Consider the following 20,464-nt stretch of genomic DNA (forward strand, 5'->3'; position numbering starts at 1 on the left):
GAGCAATGTGACTGGGGAACAGCTGTTCATTTTATTCAGTGCTCTTCAAAGGAAGAGAGTGAACATCAAAGAAAACTATCAAGTGACAAGTTCAAAATAAACAGAGGAGATTTTTGGATGTGGCACTCCTTGCCATAGGGCACAGTGGATGTTTAAAGTTTGTATTGGTTCAATAGGGTGTAAGCTGGTCGATAGAAGAGGAATCCATCAAGGGCTATTAAATGCAGAGATGGCATCTACACAGGTCAGGAGGTTCCTGAGTCACAGACCACTGGGGAAATGGAAATTATTCTGGGAAGTAAAAACAAAGCTTTGCTCTATTTTTGTATCACTTCCTGAGCATCTGCTGGGTCTCATCCAGGGAGAATGCCAGGCCAGGTGTATTTTGGGGGCTGATCATTTTCAGTCATCTCTCTGTCCTTCATTTCACACCAGGCCATGCATCTCACTAAGGGGAATGGCTGAAATGAAGCCTGAGGTGTCTGGTGCTCTTGCCTGTCACTGTTCCCATATCAGGCACAATTTACACTTTAAAAAATCTTCCACCAAGACCCACAGGCAGGTGGTCCTGTTTTCCTTTTGTTCCCAAAGAAGTCTTCACCTGTATGGACAAGGCTTCTCACTGGAGGCCAAGTCGTCCTGGAATGCAGCAGGTAGCCAAGGGATGCAGCCTTGTTCTCCCTGTAGACCTCTCATGTGCATCTCACTTTGTATGGCCTGGGTCACTCTGGGTTTGTTGTTCCAAGGCACCACTGAAAGAGAATGCCTGGGTATGAGCAACAAGAGATGAAGGAAAAAAAAATGCAGCAGTGGCTCTAATGGTCAATCCAAACCTGAGTGATTTGCTAGGTTTTCCTCCAGTAAATTAAAAACAAACACTTGGATGCTGCACTGACAATGCAAGTGACCCTTCTGGTTGAAATCTCAGTGCCTTAATGAGAGAAATTTGTGTTCCTGTGCACTTTTCCAAGCTTGCCTAAAAAGCCATGCCTTGGCAGTTTACAAGCTGGTGGACACAAAGCAGCAAACTCACTCTGCACCTCCTTCCCAGCTAGAAATGATAATGAGGGATAGTGGCTATTACAAGATAATCACACCCAGGGAGAAATTCCTGAGCTCAAGTATCTCTGTTCCCCAGATCAGGGTAATCTCATTGCACTTGGCTAGCCACTGGCTAAGCTTATCAAGCCAGGCTGGCTTGACACTCAGATTTTAGGAGCCTGCCCTATTTCTGGATGCTGCTGCATCACCTAAGCAGCCTTGTGTTGACATGCTCAGTAATGTGAAGGTGAGGCTTATTTTCTGAAAACCTACCATTTTTGCCTAGAAAGCCTAAATGAAAGTAAATGAAAGTCCACATTTTATTTTTATTGACACCTGTGCTATTTTGCAGCAACTCCAAAGGAGTAATGATGATATACATTGGAACAGGAGGACAATCAGACATCTGTCCTGTTGATTGATCTGCAGGAGAGGGAACACAAAAAGGTGCATTACACACACTGAAGCAACTACTCTGATAATGACTGTTATGGGGAAAAAAATCTCCACCCACATTTCTTGCCCCCAGATTTCTATTAGGAAGGAGACCCTGCTCTGTTTGGCTCTGGATGGAAGACAAGAGTCCTTGATTTCAGTGTGAACTGCAAGTGGGAAAGGGCAGGAAACCCCAAATCTTGACTGTAACCTGGGAAAACCAGGCAGCTTCCTCTTCCTCCTCTTCCTCAGTTCCCATCACAAGGGCTGGCACTGTCCTGCCCAAGGAAGGCCAGGACAGGACAGGAAGGCCAAGCCCTGGCATCCCACAGCCACACACCTTGTCCTGGTGTGTCATCTGTGACACCTGTGGCTCCTATGGCAGCCTTATTTTAATATATTTGTGCTGAATAAAACACATTTCCTGTGAAGAAAGGTGAGTATTTCTGTGTCGAGGGAACTTGGCAACTCTGAATATGAGCAGCCATTTCCTCAAAGCTGTGGTATTCAACCCAGCAATCAACCCTATTAGCACTAAAAGGAGCTGTCTAAATTCCATGCCAGGTTCAATAAATAAGCACTATCACATTTAGAAATGGCTTAGAAAGGAGAATTAAAAGTTTGCTGCTAATTATGTTTCTTATTTTAGATTTTCTGTCAGTTTTAGCTGTTCCATTCAAATGAGACAATCATTTGCTGCCAAGATGAAGGAAATGAGATGACCTGAGAGTGGGCAAAGCTGTTCATCCATGACAGAAAGCTAACAGGGACTTCAGCCCCTCTTGCAAGCCTCTGGAAGCACCATGAGGATGGCATCAGCAGGCCTGTAAGTAGAGGTGCCTCCCAGGCTCCTGTCAGTGAGATCTGCTGATGCCCTGTGGTCCCACCTGAGCCAGGAAACCCCAGGAGGCAAGGGAGAGGCTCTGAGCAGAGGAAGGTGTGCAGCCCAGGAGGCAGGCAAGCAGAAGCAGGGAGCAGAGCTGGCTGGAGGCACATTTTATAAACACTCCAAAATCTGTGTCGGGTTTAGCAGCCAGCCCTGCTCCTGCAGACCCAGCTGCCCAATGGGAGGGGGCTGGTGCTTTGATGTGGTAATGACATATAACTGATACTGATGGCAAAGGCTAATCCACTCTGCCCTGTAATGTTCCCAGTCAATCATGCAATATTCTGTTATTGGAAAAACTCATTTTTGCCCCTCTGATGGTAATCAGTGTATGCCCTGAAGCACGAGCCTTGATAGCCTGTGTAATTTGCAACCTAGCTAAGTGTAACTGTGGATGTTAATCCTATTTATACAAATGCCTGGCAAGCAAAAGTAGGGCTGCTGGGACAAGCTGCAGGGCAGGGCAAGGCATAGAGCCAGATTTCCAGGAATTCTCCCTCTGCAGATTTCAAGCTGCTGCACCCCATTGATGGGAGACTGAGAGGTTTGGGGTGGGCAAAGAGAAGTGGAACAGGCAGTGACTCCACAGTTGTGTCACTCCAGCTCCTGGTATTTATTCTGGAATATGCTGGAGCAGACTTCACCACAATGCACATCCTCTGCTGTAGACAACCACTCTCTACCTGACAAATGCTGTCCAGAGGGAGCTTGACAGGCTTGAGAGATGAGTTCATGTGAAAATCATGAAGTTTGACAAGGGCAAGGTCCCCCACAAGGGTCAGGGCAGCCCTAAGGACAAACAAGGCTGGGCAGAGGGTGGATTGAGAGCAGCCCTGAGGAGAAGGACTTAGGGTGTGGGTTGAGAGGAGAAGCTCAGCATGACCCAGCAATGTGCACTCACAGCCCAGAAAGCCAAACATGTCCTGTATGAGCTGAACCAGAGCTCAAGATCAACACCCTAAGTGCAGTTTAACCTGGATTAGGATCCTGACATTGTGTTACAGCTGGCACTATCCCTTTAATTCCTGCAGGATTAAAGAAATAGCAGCATTTCCCTGGTCCTATTCCAGGTTTAGCAAACATACACTAAAACCAAAACTTCCCCAAATCCAAAAAAAGGAAAGCTGAGCTTCATGACTATTTCATTAAGAATGACACCTCTGGAAAACATCAACTTCATTGAGTTTGTTGTGCCTCCTTGTTTTCCTGCGGTTCTTCTCTAGGAATGTCTCCTACTTGGGCAAGAACATACATTTGTGGGTGCAAGCAGCATTAACCACACCAGCACATCCTGTCTGTTTTGTGACACCCATCTGGTTTGCTTTTAAAGCAAGACTGTGACAGCTTGGCCCTGTCATACATTTCTGTAGCTGCAAGGACCCTGATGGTGGCCAAGAGACCCCATTTGTGGTTCCAGCTGCAGGGTCCAAGGTCAGCAGCAAGAATAAGCTGGCAGAGGATGGAAATATATTTAATTGTGTCCATTAATATATGTGGGAAAGAACAAACATGCATTCAGACACATTTGTTTTCTTCTAGACCTGAGAAGGAGTTGGTACAGCCAAGAACACATTTTCCTAACCAACTGCACACTACAATTGGTCTAATAAAAATGTATTTCATTTGCCTACAAAAATCACTCTTCTGGGCACGTTACAGCCATAAAGGGTGCTCTTTTCTATCCCTGGCTTCTTTTAAAAGGCCATGTCTTGCTGCTGTGTTATTGAATTCACCAGACACACAGTACAGCCCAGTGAGCACTGCTGTAGGAGTCTCCACATTACAGTTCTCTCTGCTTGATCCTTCACACACATAAATGGATTTTACGCTCATGATGCTCCTGGGACACCCAGGCAGCTGCTTCAGGTTTTTGCCAGTTTAAGTAAGATTATTATCAGGCCCAAGAGCTTATGTGCCCTGCAACAGCCCACGTGTTGTGGGCACTTCTACCTCAGTGAGCTCGTATCTGTGACAAAGAGCAGGAGTGGGATGCACAACCAGGGTTTAAACGTGGGCATGGATAATCAAATCTAGATGAAAACAGGCAAACTGGGTCCAGGATCTGGTTGTGATGCACATGCCAGCAGGTGGCTTCTGGCCCTTTTGGCATCCCTGAGACCATGTGAGAAGGATGGTTTGGTTAAAATGATATATTAAAACCAGAACCTTATATGCCCTCCCTTGGTGTTATGTGGGCTTAAGGCTGCTCCTGCCACCCACTGCCTCTGAGCTCTTATCCTCCTGTGCTATTACTGAAACAGCCTAAACATCATGTTTTAGTTATAAAGTGAGTTTAGTGGATGGAAGGGCGGGGGGAAAGGGGGATTAAATTTACTGCTTCAGTGACTACAGATCTGAAATAAATCTCCAATTCAATGATAGATCAATAACATCAAGATTGGGTTTAAATTATTAATAAACTATGAGAAACAAGGATAATTATTCTATGAGTCACAGCTCTCTAATGCACTGCACATTTTTTCCCTAAGACATCTGCACTGAAGCACGACCTGCCTATCTTTTGGCAGAAAGCTGTAGCCAATAAGTTAATGCTTTTGGTTTTGCCAGCTAAGCATTTCATCAACCCTCGTGGGCTGAGACATCCTGGTGACAGTGTTGTGCTTCTCTCATGGAGAAACCCTTAGGCCAGGACCCCCTAAAACACTGAGGTGTCTAATGAGACCCTGGAAATCAATGTGATTGATTTGAATCACATTTGTGAATGGCTTAGAAGGCCGTCAAATGTCCTTTGAGACCTGGTTGTCTGGAGATGGAGGAGTTGTGCCAGCCTAAAAGGAGATGCTGGCCTTGAAGCCCACCTCACTGGTGGCAAGGGGGAGGCACCTGAGGACTGCATAAGGCAGGGAGGAGAGGGAGAGTTTCTGCACACTGACAACACCATTGACCTGCTGAATTTCAAGTGAATTAACTTCCCCAAAAAGAGAGGGAACCATCAGCCTGAGGAGGCCTGCTACAAACAAGAAGCTGAGGACTGGAGTATTGCCCCCTTCTGGGTCATGACCATCTCTGCTGGCTGACAGCCCATGCTGACACACTGAGCCTGGAGATGCTGAGCACCTCTGGGCATCCTCCCACCTCAGAGATGTCATCCTCAGCTGTGCCATCATGGCTTAGGGTGATGAGAGCTGCCTTCCAAGGGCACCTCGCAGCAAAATGAGCTAATCCCTGCTCTCTGACAGAGTGGATCGGGGTCACATTTCCTCAGAGTGCCCTTGATGATGCTCTTCAGCTGCTGGGCTATCAGGTGAGGGGCTTAGCACTGCCCTGGCTTACCAGGAGAGCACCTGCTTAAGAGAACAGGAACAGAACTCAGGATACAGGTCATGAAAGGCACTTATCCTCCTGAAATGAGCCCTGCAGCAAGCAGAGGAGAGAATTGTCCTCACAAGGCTGAGGACAGCACAGAGGAGAAGGATAGCAAAGCAGCCAGCACAGCAGAATGGACAAGGAGTGTGGGTGCAGACTCTTCTATGGTCTTACTGCTTTCCTGGCCACTGGACATAACAAGGTTTTATCAGTCCTGAAATCACCCTCCTGCTGATCTCAGCTCACAGAGCTCTGCAAAAGGCTGTAGGTGACTCCTCTTCTGCTGACAATATGGTATCCCTGTGCACACATTTGGGCTGGGACCCTGCTGGGACACCCCCCTTCTCCCACAACAGCAACTGGGGCTTTCCAGACATACTCCCACTCTCTCCTTTCACCTGAAGTTGCCAGTCAGGGTACAAGATCATTCTGAGCTTAGAGCATAGAGATATCAAAGTATCCAGTCACTGCTATCTGTGTAATGTAGGGATAATTTTTTTACAGTCCCTGTGATAAACTAATTTAAAGATACCTGTGGGCTTGGCAAATGGAACAAACAAACCACAAAACCATGAAAATAAGATACTGAACAAACTGTGTTTAGGGCTTGACTGTGATCTGATTCAAGGTAAGGAGTGAAGAGTGTTCAAAATTTATTTATTTATTTATTTATTTATTTATACCCATTAGTAATTCAACAAGGCCTTTACACATCACTGCTTTCTTATTAGTTACCTATGAATTGTAAAGGATTCTGGCCAGAGCACACACAAAGTCATGTGGATGAAAGGTGATGAGGAATAGGGGGATGCTTCCATTGTGTGCTCGCTCTACCAGCTCTCCTGAGGCAGTAAAATCCCATCATCTCTGCCTTGCACATGAGGCGTAGAGCCCAGTAAAGGACTTTGTGCAGGTTAACTGGGACCAGTATCAGGCCCAAATCTCATGCAACCCCCTGTTCCTGGGACCAGGGCATGGGTGGGTGGCTTGGAATTTTCCCTGGATCACCCCACTGGTGTTTGTTTGAGACCAGATGTGCTCACACTGACCAACCTGCCTGCCCAGGAGGGGCTGGGGTGCAGCCTCAGCAAGGCATGGGAAGAAGTAGAGTTTGCACTCTTTCAGGGTGAAAGTTATGAATTTAGAACAGTATTTTATATAAATGTTGGACAATTATATTTATTTAAACTCTGTCACATATTTACAATTTATGAATGTAATTTATAAAATATAATCAGAGAAACATCTTGCAGCATGTTTATGTAACAGCTTTCCCTAAAACAGCTGCTTATATCCCTTTCCCTTGGTGCTTAGGGAAGAAAGAAGTTAAAAAAAATCATTTGGATATTCCTATAACTATAGTTATTAATGAACCGAGTGCTGTTTAAAGTCACTGAAAAAGAATTTGGTCTTTGTTTGCCTCTTAACAAGAGTGTCTATTCAATTTCCTTTCCCTGCCTTCTCTCTGCAAGGAAGATGAGAAGTGTCTGTGTGTTTATATCAGGCAGAGGGGAGGAGGGAGCCACGTCTCCAGACGGTGTAAATCGGTGCTGCTGCAGCAGTGCTGGTGCTGGGAAGGGTGGCATTATCCTGATTTACTGTGCCTGGGGAATCAGACCTATTTTTTTTCCCCAGCTGGAGGAACAGCCTGTAAAATAAAAATCACACATCTCAGTTGATTTGAGAGATGCTGTGTAGGATTTATCTGTCTAACAAAATAAAATAAAAAAAAAAGTTAAAAACCCCTCTGCAGAGGCTGGCAGCATTCCTTTTAGTACAGCTGATGTTGAGGGGCCCAAAGACAACCCTTGGACAGACATAACTTGTAGTTTATTAATAGCAAGGGCACAGCAGAGGCTGCCAGGCTCTGAGTGTCTCAGGCACACTGTAAATTTCCAGTTGCTCACTGTTCCTGTTGCTTGCTTGTGTATGGCATAAATACAGCCTAACATGAGTGAATTATATAGAAAAATGTTACCAATTACTCTGCTTACCTGGATTCCTTTGGCACAGGTCCTGTGGGCTGGGCTGTCGGAGAATATGTCACTGGTGCTGAAGGGGAGAGAAAGAACTTTCTTTAAAAATAAAAAAAAAGATTCTCCTTTTGTGTAGAACAGCAGGTTGGTTGGGTTTTTTCTGCCTTGAGATTTCTTGCCATTTCATTATTTTGTATTTGAGATAAAACCTTCTCCCCTTAATGAGGAGCATTTTCCCCCATTGGTTTTAATGGTGTAATAAATTGAGGGAGAGCAAAAAAAAAGCTCCTGAAAATGAACTGTAAAAAGGTTGCTGGAGACTGAGGGCAGGCTTTGCAGAGGAAGAGGCAAGAGTAACAAGCTGATTTACTTTGCCTTTCTGCTCAGGTTTCATCTATTCAGCTTGGGTCTCCATCATCTCCTCAGGATGGATCTCCTCCATCCCCTCCTCATCAGGAGACTCTCCTCAGTGAGCCCCTGACCCACTCACAGGAGACTCTTTGGAAGGACATATTCCCATGGGTATTTTACCTTCCCTGGGCTGCACAGGGGCAATGGGGTGAAGAGAAGTGGGGGTGCCCCTCTGTGGGAAGGTCATGATGCTGCAAGAATGGGGAGTGGACCCAAAATGGTTTTGGCCCAAACGTGTCCTACATCCAGGTGCAGTGCCATGAAGGATTCACTGACAGAACAGCACCTTCCTCCTGCAGGTTTGCCCTAACCCAGTGGCCACAGGCTGCACATTCCCCCCGTGTGCTGAGCCCAGCAGAGCTGGGGTCTGTTGCAGCCACACCTGCAGGGCCAGCTGAGCACCATGGCTTGTCTCATGCTCTGTCAGGCCATACAGCTCTTATGCAACCTGCCTCAGTGTCTCCATACCAAGTGGTCTTATTTCCAAAAAATCAGAGGGACAGATGGAACGGATTTAGGGCAGACACATGCAGAAGGAGGTGGGAGAGAGGAAAGGTCCTGTGGACACACAGGGATCTGGGGAAAGAGGGTGGACAAGGAAGCATTTGGGAAAGGCAGTAGAGTGGCAGAATAGATGGTAGAAAAGAAAATGTAGAAGAGTAAGATACATGGTAAAAAAGAGAGTTATGGATAACTATGGCAGGGAGCCAGAAAAAGCATTGAAATGCAGGTTAATGCTCAGATTACATAAGCCACTCTTATGAAAGACAAAAAAACAATGAAAAGAGATCAAAAGAAGCCAGAAAACCCCCGTGAACCACTGTAGTATACAAATTCTTGAAGACATATTAAATGTTGACACTGGGTCCCTAAAGAGGCATTCCCATATTTGATTTTCCTTGGTAAATCTTTCTGTGTCTACATACTAGCTCTCTACTGAAACAAACTTCATATATCACCTGAATTTTAATTGTGGTGTGCAAATCCAAGAAATGACTGCCCAGGATAGCAGTAAGAGAGGTTTCTGCATACATTTGCTTCCTGTCATTTGTGGTGGTTTCTGACTCTCAGCCTCTTGTCAGGATAGATTTGTCCTCGACGATGCAGCTCACTGTACCCTGATAAGAATACTTGATTTCCACATGGAAATCTCTTTAATACATTAACCTTATGTGTGTGAACAGTTTATTTTTCTCATTCTTAGGAGCTGGCAAAATTACATTGAGAAAAATGCAAAAAGCGAGCAGAACCCAACTGGGTGGGTTTTTCTGTTTAAATTCTTTTTTTAGTTTAATTCTGATTTTCCTTTCTTTTCAGATTACTACTTGGCATTTGTGGTGTTGGCTGGGGTTAAGGTCTGGGTGCTGGTGTGCCTTACCCTGCTCTTGCAGCTCAGTTTTTTTTTTTCCCAAAACATGGTACAAACCAGCCCAGCAGCCTACACAAATACAACCCTCATTGCAGGAGGGGAAGGGCAGGAACTGTGCTGCTCCTCACAATCCTTCACCATGTTAGGTGCCCAGGTACTCGTATTTCACCAGATGGTGGAACAACTGCAACACTCAACAAGGGAAGACTGACCGCGGCCTTTGACACAGATAACATTCTTCTCTCCAATTTGGAGAAACATGGATTTAAAGGGTGAGCTATTCAGTGGATAAGTAATTGGCTGGGTGGACACAGCCAGAGTTGTGGCTAATGGCTCTAAGTCCAGATGGAGGCTGGTGGCAAGTGGTGTCCCCAGGGCACCTTGGGACTGGTGCTCTTTAACATCTTCATCAATGACACAGTGAGATGGAATGCAGTCTCAGCAAGTTTACAGATAACAAAGCTGAGCAGTGCAGCTGACACAACAGAAGGGTGGGATGCCACCCAGAAGAACCCAGACAAGCTTGAGAAGTGGACCCATAAGAGCTTCCTGAGTTCAAGTCCAAGTGCAAGGTGATCCAAGTGGGCTGGGGCAATCCCAGCCATGAGTGCAGACAGGGGGAAGAACTCACTGAGAGCAGCCCATGTGGAGGAGGACTTGGAAGTTCTGGTGGATGCAAAGCTGGACATGACCTGGTGAGGTACTCCTGCTGCCCAGAAAGCCAAATGCATCCTGGGCTGCACCAAAAGGCTGGGACCAGCAGATGAGGAAGCTGATTTTGGTCCTCTGTCCTTGTGAGACCCACCTGGAGTTCTGTGTCCAGCTCTTGGGACCTTAACACATGAAACACGTGGACCTGCTGGACTGAGGGCAGAGGAGGGCCTGAAGATGATCAGAATGGTGCAGCACCTCTCTTATGAAGACATGCTGAGAGATTTGGGATTGTTCAGTATGGAAAAGAGAAGGCTCCAGGGAGACTTCACTAGAGGCTTTTCAGTACTTAAAAGAAGCTTATAAAAATGCAGGAGAATGACTTTTTAAATGGTCAGATAGTGACAGGACAAGGGGGAATGGTTTTAAATTGAAAGAGGGGAGATTTCTATTAGGTGTTAGAAGGAAATTCTTTACTGTGAGGCTGGTGAGACACTGGCATAGGTTGCCCAGAGAAGCTGTGGATGCCCCATCCCTGGAAGTGTTCCAGTCAGGTTGGATGGGGCCCTGAGCAGCTCAGTCTAGTGGATGCTGTCCCTGCCCATGCCAGGGGGGTTGGAGTGAGATGATCTTTAAGGTCCCTTCCAATCCAAGCCATTCTATGATGGCTCATTCTATGATCCTATGATACGCAGAGAAAAATGTAGGAAAGTTCCAGAACAGCTGACTTATTGTCTCTCCTTCCTTGTAACAGTTTGCTAAAAAATACCTGTCAATATCTCTTCTTTCTTCAGAGGTCTTTCAGGAAACTTGATTGCAATTTTTGCTTGTTTTGCAGGAAGGGATGAGGAGGCTCCTTCAGGCTCTGTATCACAGACCAAATTGCTGCTGGTTCTCCTAGTTGTCTTTTTTTTGAAGAGAGCAAGATTAGTCTGCTCAATATAATCTCGGATTCTTTGCATTTTGAAGGCTTCCTTAGAAGCCACATATTCCTCTTCCAGCCTTTTCAAGTTTTCCACTGTGAGAGCAGAACTGGAATATGATGACCAAATCCGAAGGGGAAATATTTTTGGTTGGAGCAGGTTACTGCAAGACCCTGACAGCTTGTGTCCATTAAACATATCTGCAATGCATTAAGGAGATGAGAATCTTTAGCAACAGGCAAAGTCAATTCATCATTCTTGTAACAAAGAAAGAAAGAAAGGAGAAATCCCATTAGTCATTTACTCCTGATGGCCATATTGATTGATGTAGTTAAAATGTTCACACTAAGATAACCTTATTAGATTGAAAATCACTTTCTTTTCAAGAGGATCTCCTAGGCTCCAATTCAACAAAGCACTTAAACAAATACCTGATATCAAAGGCATGCTCAGGTCCTATTGGTGGGGCTTTCTTAAATTGTTCCTACCTAACACTTAAGGCCAAAGCTTAAGATAGCTACAAAGGATGACATAATGCCTATCTGTGTTTCAGATATGCCCAAAGCTGAGCAACTAAATACCTCATATCATAACACACTATGTTACCCTCTTTTCCACTAAGGCTGTACTGAAGATTGCATCAGTAATTTCATTATTAACCCAGTTTGCTTTGGCTATAAAATGCTGTACAGCTGAAACTTACTGTGCAGGCTGGAATAGAGCACACTTTATATTCATTACTAGTATTCAGACAAATTATTTTGGACAGTTTTTGCTACACACTGATGGAGAAAAAAAATAAAAATGTACAGTGGAATCTATTGAATCTGCTTAATTGGACCTGCTGGTGGCCATCCGACCATGCCAATTAAATAAAGACAAACAAAAGCAGCTCTCAGAGGACCTGCAGTGAATAAACCCAGGGTAAATACTGCATGGTTTTTCTTATTGCATTATTCTGTATAGTTGTGTGTCTGAAACATAAACTAGCCATGAAAAGCAACTCACCCTTCTGTTTGCAATATCTGCTTAATGGTGTCTGCATCTTCCGTTCATCCACTCAGTCTGTTTAATGTCAAAAGATAAAGGAGGCAAAAATAATAAGGTTAGTTTGGCAGAACTAGTGCTTTGCAACCTCCTCTTTCCTGGCCTGCCCTTCCCTGTCAATTCCCATCGGGCAGGATGCTCCTCTGCTCTGACTGCAGACTGACACGGCTGTTTCCAGGTGTTCCATCAGTGTAGAAGACCCAAAACCTTCCACTGCCCTGGGCAGAGGGGTCACTGTGGGAGCCCACAGACACCTCCACACTCAGGCACTGCAGGTGCCCTTGGGATGGCTCAGTGGGATGTGCTCCTCACCCCTGGGCTGGGCTTCCCCAGTGGAGCAATAGCTGAGAAGGGAGAAGGCAAGGGCCAAGCAGGAGCAGCACAGCACTGTCCAGGGTGAAGGTGCTGCCCAGCCAGGGTCACAGCCAGGGCTGTCTCTGAGGTGTTCTGCTGCCAGTTCTTGGGTACTGAAGGTGTAAGTCTGAGACACAGTGCTTAGCATGTTTGAATCCACAAGGCTAAACAGGTCTGCTTGTGTAACACAAGTGCCTGACACAAGGAGCTCAAGGGCTACAGTGAAGCACATGCATGGGATGTCAGTATTTTCACCTTGATCAATCAAACTTATACAATATCTCATTAAAAGAAATCATTGAGTTAGTTGGTCTGGCAAAAGCCATATTCCCTAACTCTGTGTTGAATTCACATTAAGGATGACCTTTAACTCTCCTCTTATCCTTGGGATAAATTTCTTTTCAGTTTTCTGGAACTTTCCTTCTGATCCAGGTAACGGTGAAAACTGATTGCAGATGACCCAGAAAAACCCTCAAAGGTTTCTCTTACTACTCTTTGGTCTGGGTTAGCTGGGATTGTAACACCTGATTGTGAAGAACCTAGCTTTGTTTACTTCATTGCTGGGACACAAAGCATCTTATTGACATGTAATCTAATTATGTTGCTTAATTTTAACCTCCTTAGGGAACTAGTTTTGGAAAAGTTTGCCATTTCTGCCTTTATGCACAATTCTGCCATTTCTCTTGTAATAGCCTTTTAAGATCCCTTTGCTTGTTAATCATACTTTAAGACATCTCTATGTCATTACCTCTGCTGATCTTTGTACTGCTGTCATTCTACTTTCCCTGTCAAGTTTTTTGGTCACAGAGCTGCAGAACAAACAGGGCTGGAAGGTCCCTTTGGAGGCCACCAGGGTCCAGGACTCTCCTCAAAGCAAATCTACTAGACCAGAGTTTTGCCTAGGCAAATTTTAAGTATTTCCAAAAGCCAAGATTCTACAACTTTTCCAACTAAAGTATTTAACCACTCTTATGCTGAAAATATTTTTGCTAATTTTTTTTGGAATTTCCCATACTCCAAAGTGTGTTGTTGCCCCTTATCCCACCACAGAGCAGCTCTAAGAAGTCTGTTTTGTCCTCACCCTCTCATTTGGCAGATTCAAGCAGCAATGAGAGGTACTTGAGAATTTTCTCCTCCAAGCTGAACATTTCTCTCAACCTCCTCTTGTGCACATAAGCTCCAGCCTCTGCCTGTCTTGGTGACCTCCTGCTCCAGTAAGTTGTCTCTCTCACTAGGGATCCTCAGACAAGACACAGCATTCCAGATGTGCCTCACCAGTGCCAAGCACAGGGCAATAATCCTGTTTCTCCACCTTGTGTTTGGAAGCCAAATCTAACCCGGCTGTTTTGGCTGCATCTTCCTTCAGCTCAGGACCACCTGCATCCCTGCTGCAGTGCCCTGGAATTGCACTGCCTGGGATTGCAGTGCATGCATCAGGGCAAGCTCAGAGCCTGCTCTGGGGAAAGTGGTGCCACTTTCACAATGTCTGTGTGGCAAGGGCTGTCCTGGTCTTGTGTCTGTGCACAGTGTTTCACCCTGCACACCACCATCACTTCACAGTGACTGCTCTCCTTGAACTCTTCCTCTTCATGAATGTTTCAAAGGATGTCTTATAATGTATTATTAGTAAGGCTTTTAAAATATTTTCTCTTGCAAGCTTGAAAATGGGAAATTGGTATAAATAAAAAACACAACTGAGCTGAGTATTTCTCAAACCCAGTGGAAGAGCACGAGCTGTGAACCTGAGGGTTTAGCTCCCTGCCTGGCCCCATGCAGCAGCAGCAGCAGTGCCCAAGGGCAGGATCTCACACTTCATAAACAGCCTGTCTACTTTGCCTCATCACCCTTCCTACCCTGACTTTCTCCAAAACAAGAGAGAAAAATCACCTCATGCAAGAAGTGTGGAGAACTACCTGTCCAGTGGTGGAAAAATGTTTTGAATGGATTATCTCATTCTCTCTGTGTCACTCCACACAAAAACATATACCTGACCCCATGGGAATCATAGATCAGGAAAGTAAAGCCCTCAGGACAAACCATTTCTGTCTCTGCTCTTGTACTCTGCCAGACTGAGATTTCAGACCCATCAGGGTTGTCCCACTGAATAATCTGAATTACAGCAGCTTTTAGAGTACCCTCTCTTTGCACTTGGCACATCAAAGCTGCACAGCTCCTGGATCAGCAGCTTCTCCACAGTTTGAAGGAATGCAGCACTTGAGTGTTCTTGTTGAACTTTTCAAAGAAACAGAAGAGAATCAAATGAAGTATTTTATTGAGTTCTAAATATGGAGTGAATTTTTTTTTTTTTTTTTGTTTGTATGATTCTTTTCATCAGGAGAAATGTTTGAAACAATAAGCCCATAGCAAATTAGAGGGATGGAATGCCACATTTTGAAAGTGCCAAAATTAAATATTCCCGCTTTGGAAGTTTGCCTCACCCTCTCCATCATGAGCCATTGTGTGATTTTGATATCAAACTGCCACATTTTCACTTGACCTGATGCATATTTTCATTACAAATTCCCATATTTTTGCAAAATGAAATATAACATTTTGCTAATGTGGCCAGATAGGTTTGACACACAAAGAAGAGTGCTTTTGTTTTTGTAAGCTCATAGTTCATGGGAACTGGTATTAAGTAGAAGAATCAGTGACATAAAAATGGCAGGATGAATAATCTCATAGATGATGATAAGGTGCCCACTGCAATGTCACAAGAGATTGTCACTAATTATTCACAAACACATCTGCAGCAATGCAACTCATCCTCTCCAAAGCCATATCTGTCCCTGACATCAGAGTTTGCCATAAAAAGCAAGAAAATTCAAAGCAACATTTACTGGCTATTTCCTCTGAGAAGCTTCATTTTCTCTATAGCTCTTGTGTTCTCATAATGATATGCTGAAATCTAGTCAGAATATTTGAATCTCAGAGAAACAAAACACAGCTGAAGTAGCTGGAAGGCGAGGGGCTGGGAGGCAATTTCCTCTGATTCATCAGGAGACAAAGACAGAGCGGAGGCTGTGTTTGTGTTAATAACAGTGGAATTACCCCAATATGTCTTTAGCTCTTGTTGTTATGCCTCATCAGCCCCCCACTCTGTGCTCTCAGACACAGCCAGGCTGAATATGTCCAGGGGAGGCCACAGCAGCACCTCCTGCCATCCCCATCCTGTGGCACTTTCCTGGGCAAACTGGGCTGTCCAGCCCTGTGTGGGTATTCCCATCACAGCTGCCAGCCTCACCTTCAAAGCCTTGCTCTCCTTACTCTGAGCTCTCCCACCATCCTCCATAAAGAATCAAGCTGACTTGGCCCTTTCTATGACCACATCTCTTGGGCTGGGGTCCCCCACTGGGGGGAAGGATGGCCAGGAAAACATTGCCAAGCTTTCACTGACAGGACCCAGTGTCCCAGGCAGCTCTGCAGGGTGCTGCAAAAGAGACAATGCCTTCCCTGTGGGATCATCTCAGGGGAAATGGCTTTATTTGCACATCTGTAACTCCCCAGGCAGAGGCAGAAGACCTGCAGTGCCATCAAATGAGAGTTAAACTCTGTGTCATACTGCAAAATGTCAAATAAATTAATTCTGATTGTAAGAACCATGCACATATCCCAAAAAGTAGAGGAGTGCTGTGTACACAAGACTAGAGGGACATCCAATACAGACATTGCAGTGGAATTTCTGCTCCACAGCAGGTCTGGAGAGAATACTATGTAAATAAGAGTTTAGTCAGCCTCTGCTTTCCATAGCAATCTTCAAGATATTTGTGCTTGTAGAGGGAATCTTTCCCTCTAAGCAATGCCTGCTTGATCCTATGGGATGTGTAATCTCCTAGTTTATAGTCCACTGCAATGCAAGGCATCTGATGGTGCCTCCACTTTGTTTAGATGTGACTTTGTGGCAGGACTTGCCAATGCAATTGCTGATGTCAGGAGCTGTCAGACCCACAGTCCAGCAGGGACTGGGGTCTCCAGTAAAGCATCACTGCAGTCTCCCATTTTTTGGGGGCAGAGGGACCTGCTGGCACCACGGGTGCTGTAATGCTCAGAGCTACAGCTTAACACCACCCACCCAGGGCAGGCTGGGGTGGTGGACTCCACACTTCCTTAAATGCTGAAGAGGCTGATATGTTTGTGTGCATACATACAGTTATACATATATTTACAGGCTCAAGGAGAGTAGTGTGCACATTATGCACACAGTACTGTTTTTATTATTACACACATTATATATGTTCATATATACAACCTAATGCAATAGAATATATATCTCTCTGAAGAAACCTCAACAGATTTATGGACTTTAACTGCCAAATAAGCCTATTAAAAGCAAGAAGGTTGTTTCATCTATTTCTGCCATTGCAGCTGTGCCCAGAGTATGTCTCCAAATTCTGAGTTATAACCACAACTCTCATAGAGAAAACAAACTCCTGAAATAACTCTCTTTCTGTACTTTGCACTTTGAGAGATGTTTGGAAAGCAATTGGTCACAGTAAACCACACAGAAGACTCTTGAGTGGTCTCCTGTTGTGCAGCTGTTGAGCCTGTTGCATCCTACCAGTGCTGTAAGCACTGGCAGAGCCAGCAATATTCATCTCTGCCTTTCCATTTGAGGGACTGCATCCAAAAGCCTGGGTCTTTCCATAGAAGTGACATTGGCTCCAACTGAGTGGCTGATTACCTCTGTAACATGCAGTGGCCATTAGTAGGCTTATGGAAGTACGTGGCAAATATGTGATGATCCAGAGAATTCACTCAGCCTCAGGGCTTTAAAGAACATGCTAGTTCTGCAGGTGCAGGGATGAGAACCAGCTGCCTCTGCTTGCAACCAGTAATACCCACAACTGAGAATGGAACCCATTTATTCTGGCAAGTCAGAAAAAAATGCATTTGCAACATGTAAGAATAAACAGCTTAAGAGGGGTATGCAGAATCAGGCTACCAACCTCTACTGCTGGGATTTAAAACTTGACTTTGGCAGATGCCATTGCCTGGGCCACAGAGCAGGCAGGACACACAGCTGAGGAAATAGAGTCCAGGAATGCCTGACACTTCAAGAGCACAGCAATTACACCACACAGCAAAGCAAAGCAAAGCAGCTCCAGCCATAAATCATGGCTGTTAGTGTGTGTACTGGGACCTGTGGCTGAGACACAGAAGTGTCTGAAGTCAGACTGTCTGACAGCACAGGTCCCGATTAACTGCCAGCGCTTCCATCCCCTCCATGCTCTGCAAGAGGAAAGGACTCATCTGACAGCAGTGCTGGGGATTTATTGAGTTTGGCTCTGGGTAACATGTTACTGCTGGCTGTGGTTTTGATTTCTAGCACTGCAGCAAACTGCAGGTAGAAACATTTTTCCTTGTTTTGGCTCACAGGGCCTGATCCTCTCATCCACGCAAAGGAATTTTGGCAGGACAGTCTCTCCTGCTTTATGTCCTGCAGTGCAAAAGGGGAGTTGCAGCTCTACTGCCTTTGGTCCTGCCCTCTGCAGCAGCCAAACATTTTAGTAGAGATGAGAACAGCATTTCTAAGAGGTGGCAAATAAGAGGTAACTAATCCATTGGCCCCTAAAGGTAGAACTAAAGGTCATAGTCACAATGCACCCAGTCAAACACCAATGGTGTAAATTTGTAGTGATACTGAGTAACTACAACTGCTGTAGGTTTAGAGCAGAAAAAATGACAGTAATACTGAGCCAGTTGTATTGAGAGAGAGCTGAAAAGCTCTGTGGTGTCTCCTCCTTACCCTGATGGAATAAACCATCCTTACACTGTTCAACAGAGCCTCTTATTTATGCTGCACATCCAGATATCCTAATGTCATGTTAAGTCAAAAGTAAAAATACATATACTCACATAACTGTCTATTGAAACTACAAGCTCTGAAGTAGAAATTTATGATGAAGAAAATAAAGAGATAAAGGGATGTGAATATTGTTTATGAAGAGAACATGGAAAATGAGGAAGATGCCAAGGGACAATGCTGTCAGCACTGACACAGCTGAAGCACAGTCCTACCAGATGCCTTAAAAACTTCTTGCCTGTGCCTTGTCCATAGGCACCTTGGCTACCTGCCAGGATGTGCTGTCCCCATGCGCCATTTCCAGGGCCTGTCAACCTGAGGGTCTGTGCAGGATCTGCAGGCAGAGGAGTGGGCAAAGGGTGCACTGACTCCAGCTCTCCCAAGGATTGGCTCAACGTATATTTGAAAATGTTTTTCTTAATTTTACCTTTCTATTCTTAATTTTTATTAAGTTATGTTGTAGTGTGGTCTGGTCAACTGTTTCTCCTACATCTTAACAAAATCTGATCTCAGGGATGGTTGAGGGAAGAGGTTGGCTTTATATCTCTCCCATTCTTGTCTCTACCCGTGCCTGCTGCAGGGAAGTGACAGCTCTTGGGGTATCCTGCAGTTTCCTCCTCCTCCTTCCTTCCTACTCCCAGACAGGATGGGTTTTTTTCCATCAGGGGTTTGGTTTTCATCTTCCATGTGAAATGGACACCAGGAAAGGAAAGCAGCAAATTTGGGTTTGACAGGGATACATGGGGGATAAATGGTAAAGCAGCATCTGATAGCCACAAAAAAAGTTTTGTCCCCATCAAACCCTGCACAGGTGTCACAGAACAGGTTTACCTCTTTGGGCAGGAATATCCAAGACACTCCTTGCCACAAGGACCAGGCAGAGATCTGCTGGCAGGGAAGTGCCTGGGTACCCTCTTTGTCCTCAGTGTCCCTAGGTGTTGTTGGGACTCTTCTTCTCATTGTTTTGCTGGGCTGTTGGCACCTCACCCCCCTTCCTTTGTTGGGCACTCATTGGGGTTCCATTTGGGTTCTTTGTGATTCCATGGACATTCTGTTGCCATAGTTCCCACATTGCCAAGACATATTTCTCAGTGAAGGGTTGCCAGCTTGCAGCCCTTCCTGGTGGGGCTGTGGGAGATTGGCCAGGGCTGGGGGATGGAGGGGACAGGAATTTGCAGTGGTGAAGGATGTGTGAGACCACATCCAGAGATATCATGCCTACCTGGCATGCTGGAAGTGAGATGCCAGCCTGTGAGTTTGTCTGGAGGAAGAATCATACTGCTGGTGCCTGAACCACCCTGCCTCTTTCTATTTCCCTTTTTTCTGCCATCCAGAGGTGAAATAAGGTGGCTGCTTATTCTGACAGCTGAGTGTCAGAGCTGAAAGGGCTTGGGGAAGTTGCAAAGGCTAATGACTTGGGCAAAACCTCTTTCTAATTTCTCTCAGAGATTTCTTGAAAAGAAAGGAAAGCCAGGTTTAAAGGGAACACTTGCCTGAGTCCAGCTGTGAGATGCACTTGTGCTCTCAGGAGGTTGTGGCTCCATCTCTGATCCTCCAGCTGTGCTTTACCCTCTGCAGTCAGTTCCTTTAAGTCCCTCCATCAGACTCTGTCTGGTATTTTCCACTCTGGCTACTGTGTTCATTGGGCTGGTCTCACAGGACTCAGAGAGAGGAATTTGCCTTGTGCTCAGCAGTGTTTTGGTGTGTTTAAAAATGTTTTAAGGGAAGAAATGAAAATGGGTGAAACAAAAAATCACATGGCCAGGTCAGTGGTCCTGCAGCTGGGCTGCCTGCTGAGCCCTCTGCTTTCTGTGTCCTTCATCTCAACACCACAGCCTGATTTTCCTCATCATAGGACAAGCCATAAAAATTGAACCAAAATGCCAATGTGTTTGGTGTGTGGTCCTAGAAGTAACAATAGATCTGATGGGACTGGAGGAGTTTTATTCCTGATGGATCCTGCTGAAAAGGGTGGAGAGAAAACACCAGATATATCTGGGGCCAGGGGCAGTGCTCACCCTCTTCTCAGAGAGTTGTGATGTCAACTTTCACCTTGTGTCCCCAATATTTCCTTAAGGGCATGGAAGTTTCTTATGCAATGGTACTGTCATGCATGGACTGGGGCACAGATTCCCATTGCAAAACAAGGAGTGGTTTTGTGGAGGCAAGGAACATTCCCTAATATACAGTTATTTAAATCAAAATTATTTATTTTACAGAACATACCTCTAATACACTATA

The 20,464-nt window shown here is 45.2% G+C and overlaps 1 protein-coding gene across 2 annotated transcripts; it reads right to left on the minus strand.

The window, feature by feature from the left end:
* Nucleotides 1-1,367: 1,367 nt before the first annotated feature.
* Nucleotides 1,368-19,075, minus strand: LOC306801006 (uncharacterized protein). Of its 2 annotated transcripts, none has more exons than XM_079303607.1 (5): nucleotides 19,055-19,075; nucleotides 12,028-12,084; nucleotides 10,866-11,219; nucleotides 7,684-7,741; nucleotides 1,368-1,464 (listed from the first exon to the last, which is right to left on the minus strand). In XM_079303607.1, exons 2-5 carry the CDS (start codon nucleotides 12,062-12,064, stop codon nucleotides 1,440-1,442), a joined length of 474 nt encoding a protein of 157 aa, XP_079159733.1. In that variant the 5' UTR covers nucleotides 12,065-12,084; nucleotides 19,055-19,075; the 3' UTR covers nucleotides 1,368-1,439. The 2 variants fall into 2 exon arrangements, with proteins under 2 accessions (XP_079159733.1, XP_079159732.1); XM_079303606.1 differs by lacking the exon at nucleotides 1,368-1,464 and adding an exon at nucleotides 6,842-7,337.
* Between the last annotated feature and the right edge of the window lie 1,389 nt (nucleotides 19,076-20,464).

Source organism: Erithacus rubecula (genome assembly GCF_903797595.1).
Source record: "Erithacus rubecula genome assembly, chromosome: 1".
NCBI lineage: Eukaryota > Metazoa > Chordata > Aves > Passeriformes > Muscicapidae > Erithacus > Erithacus rubecula.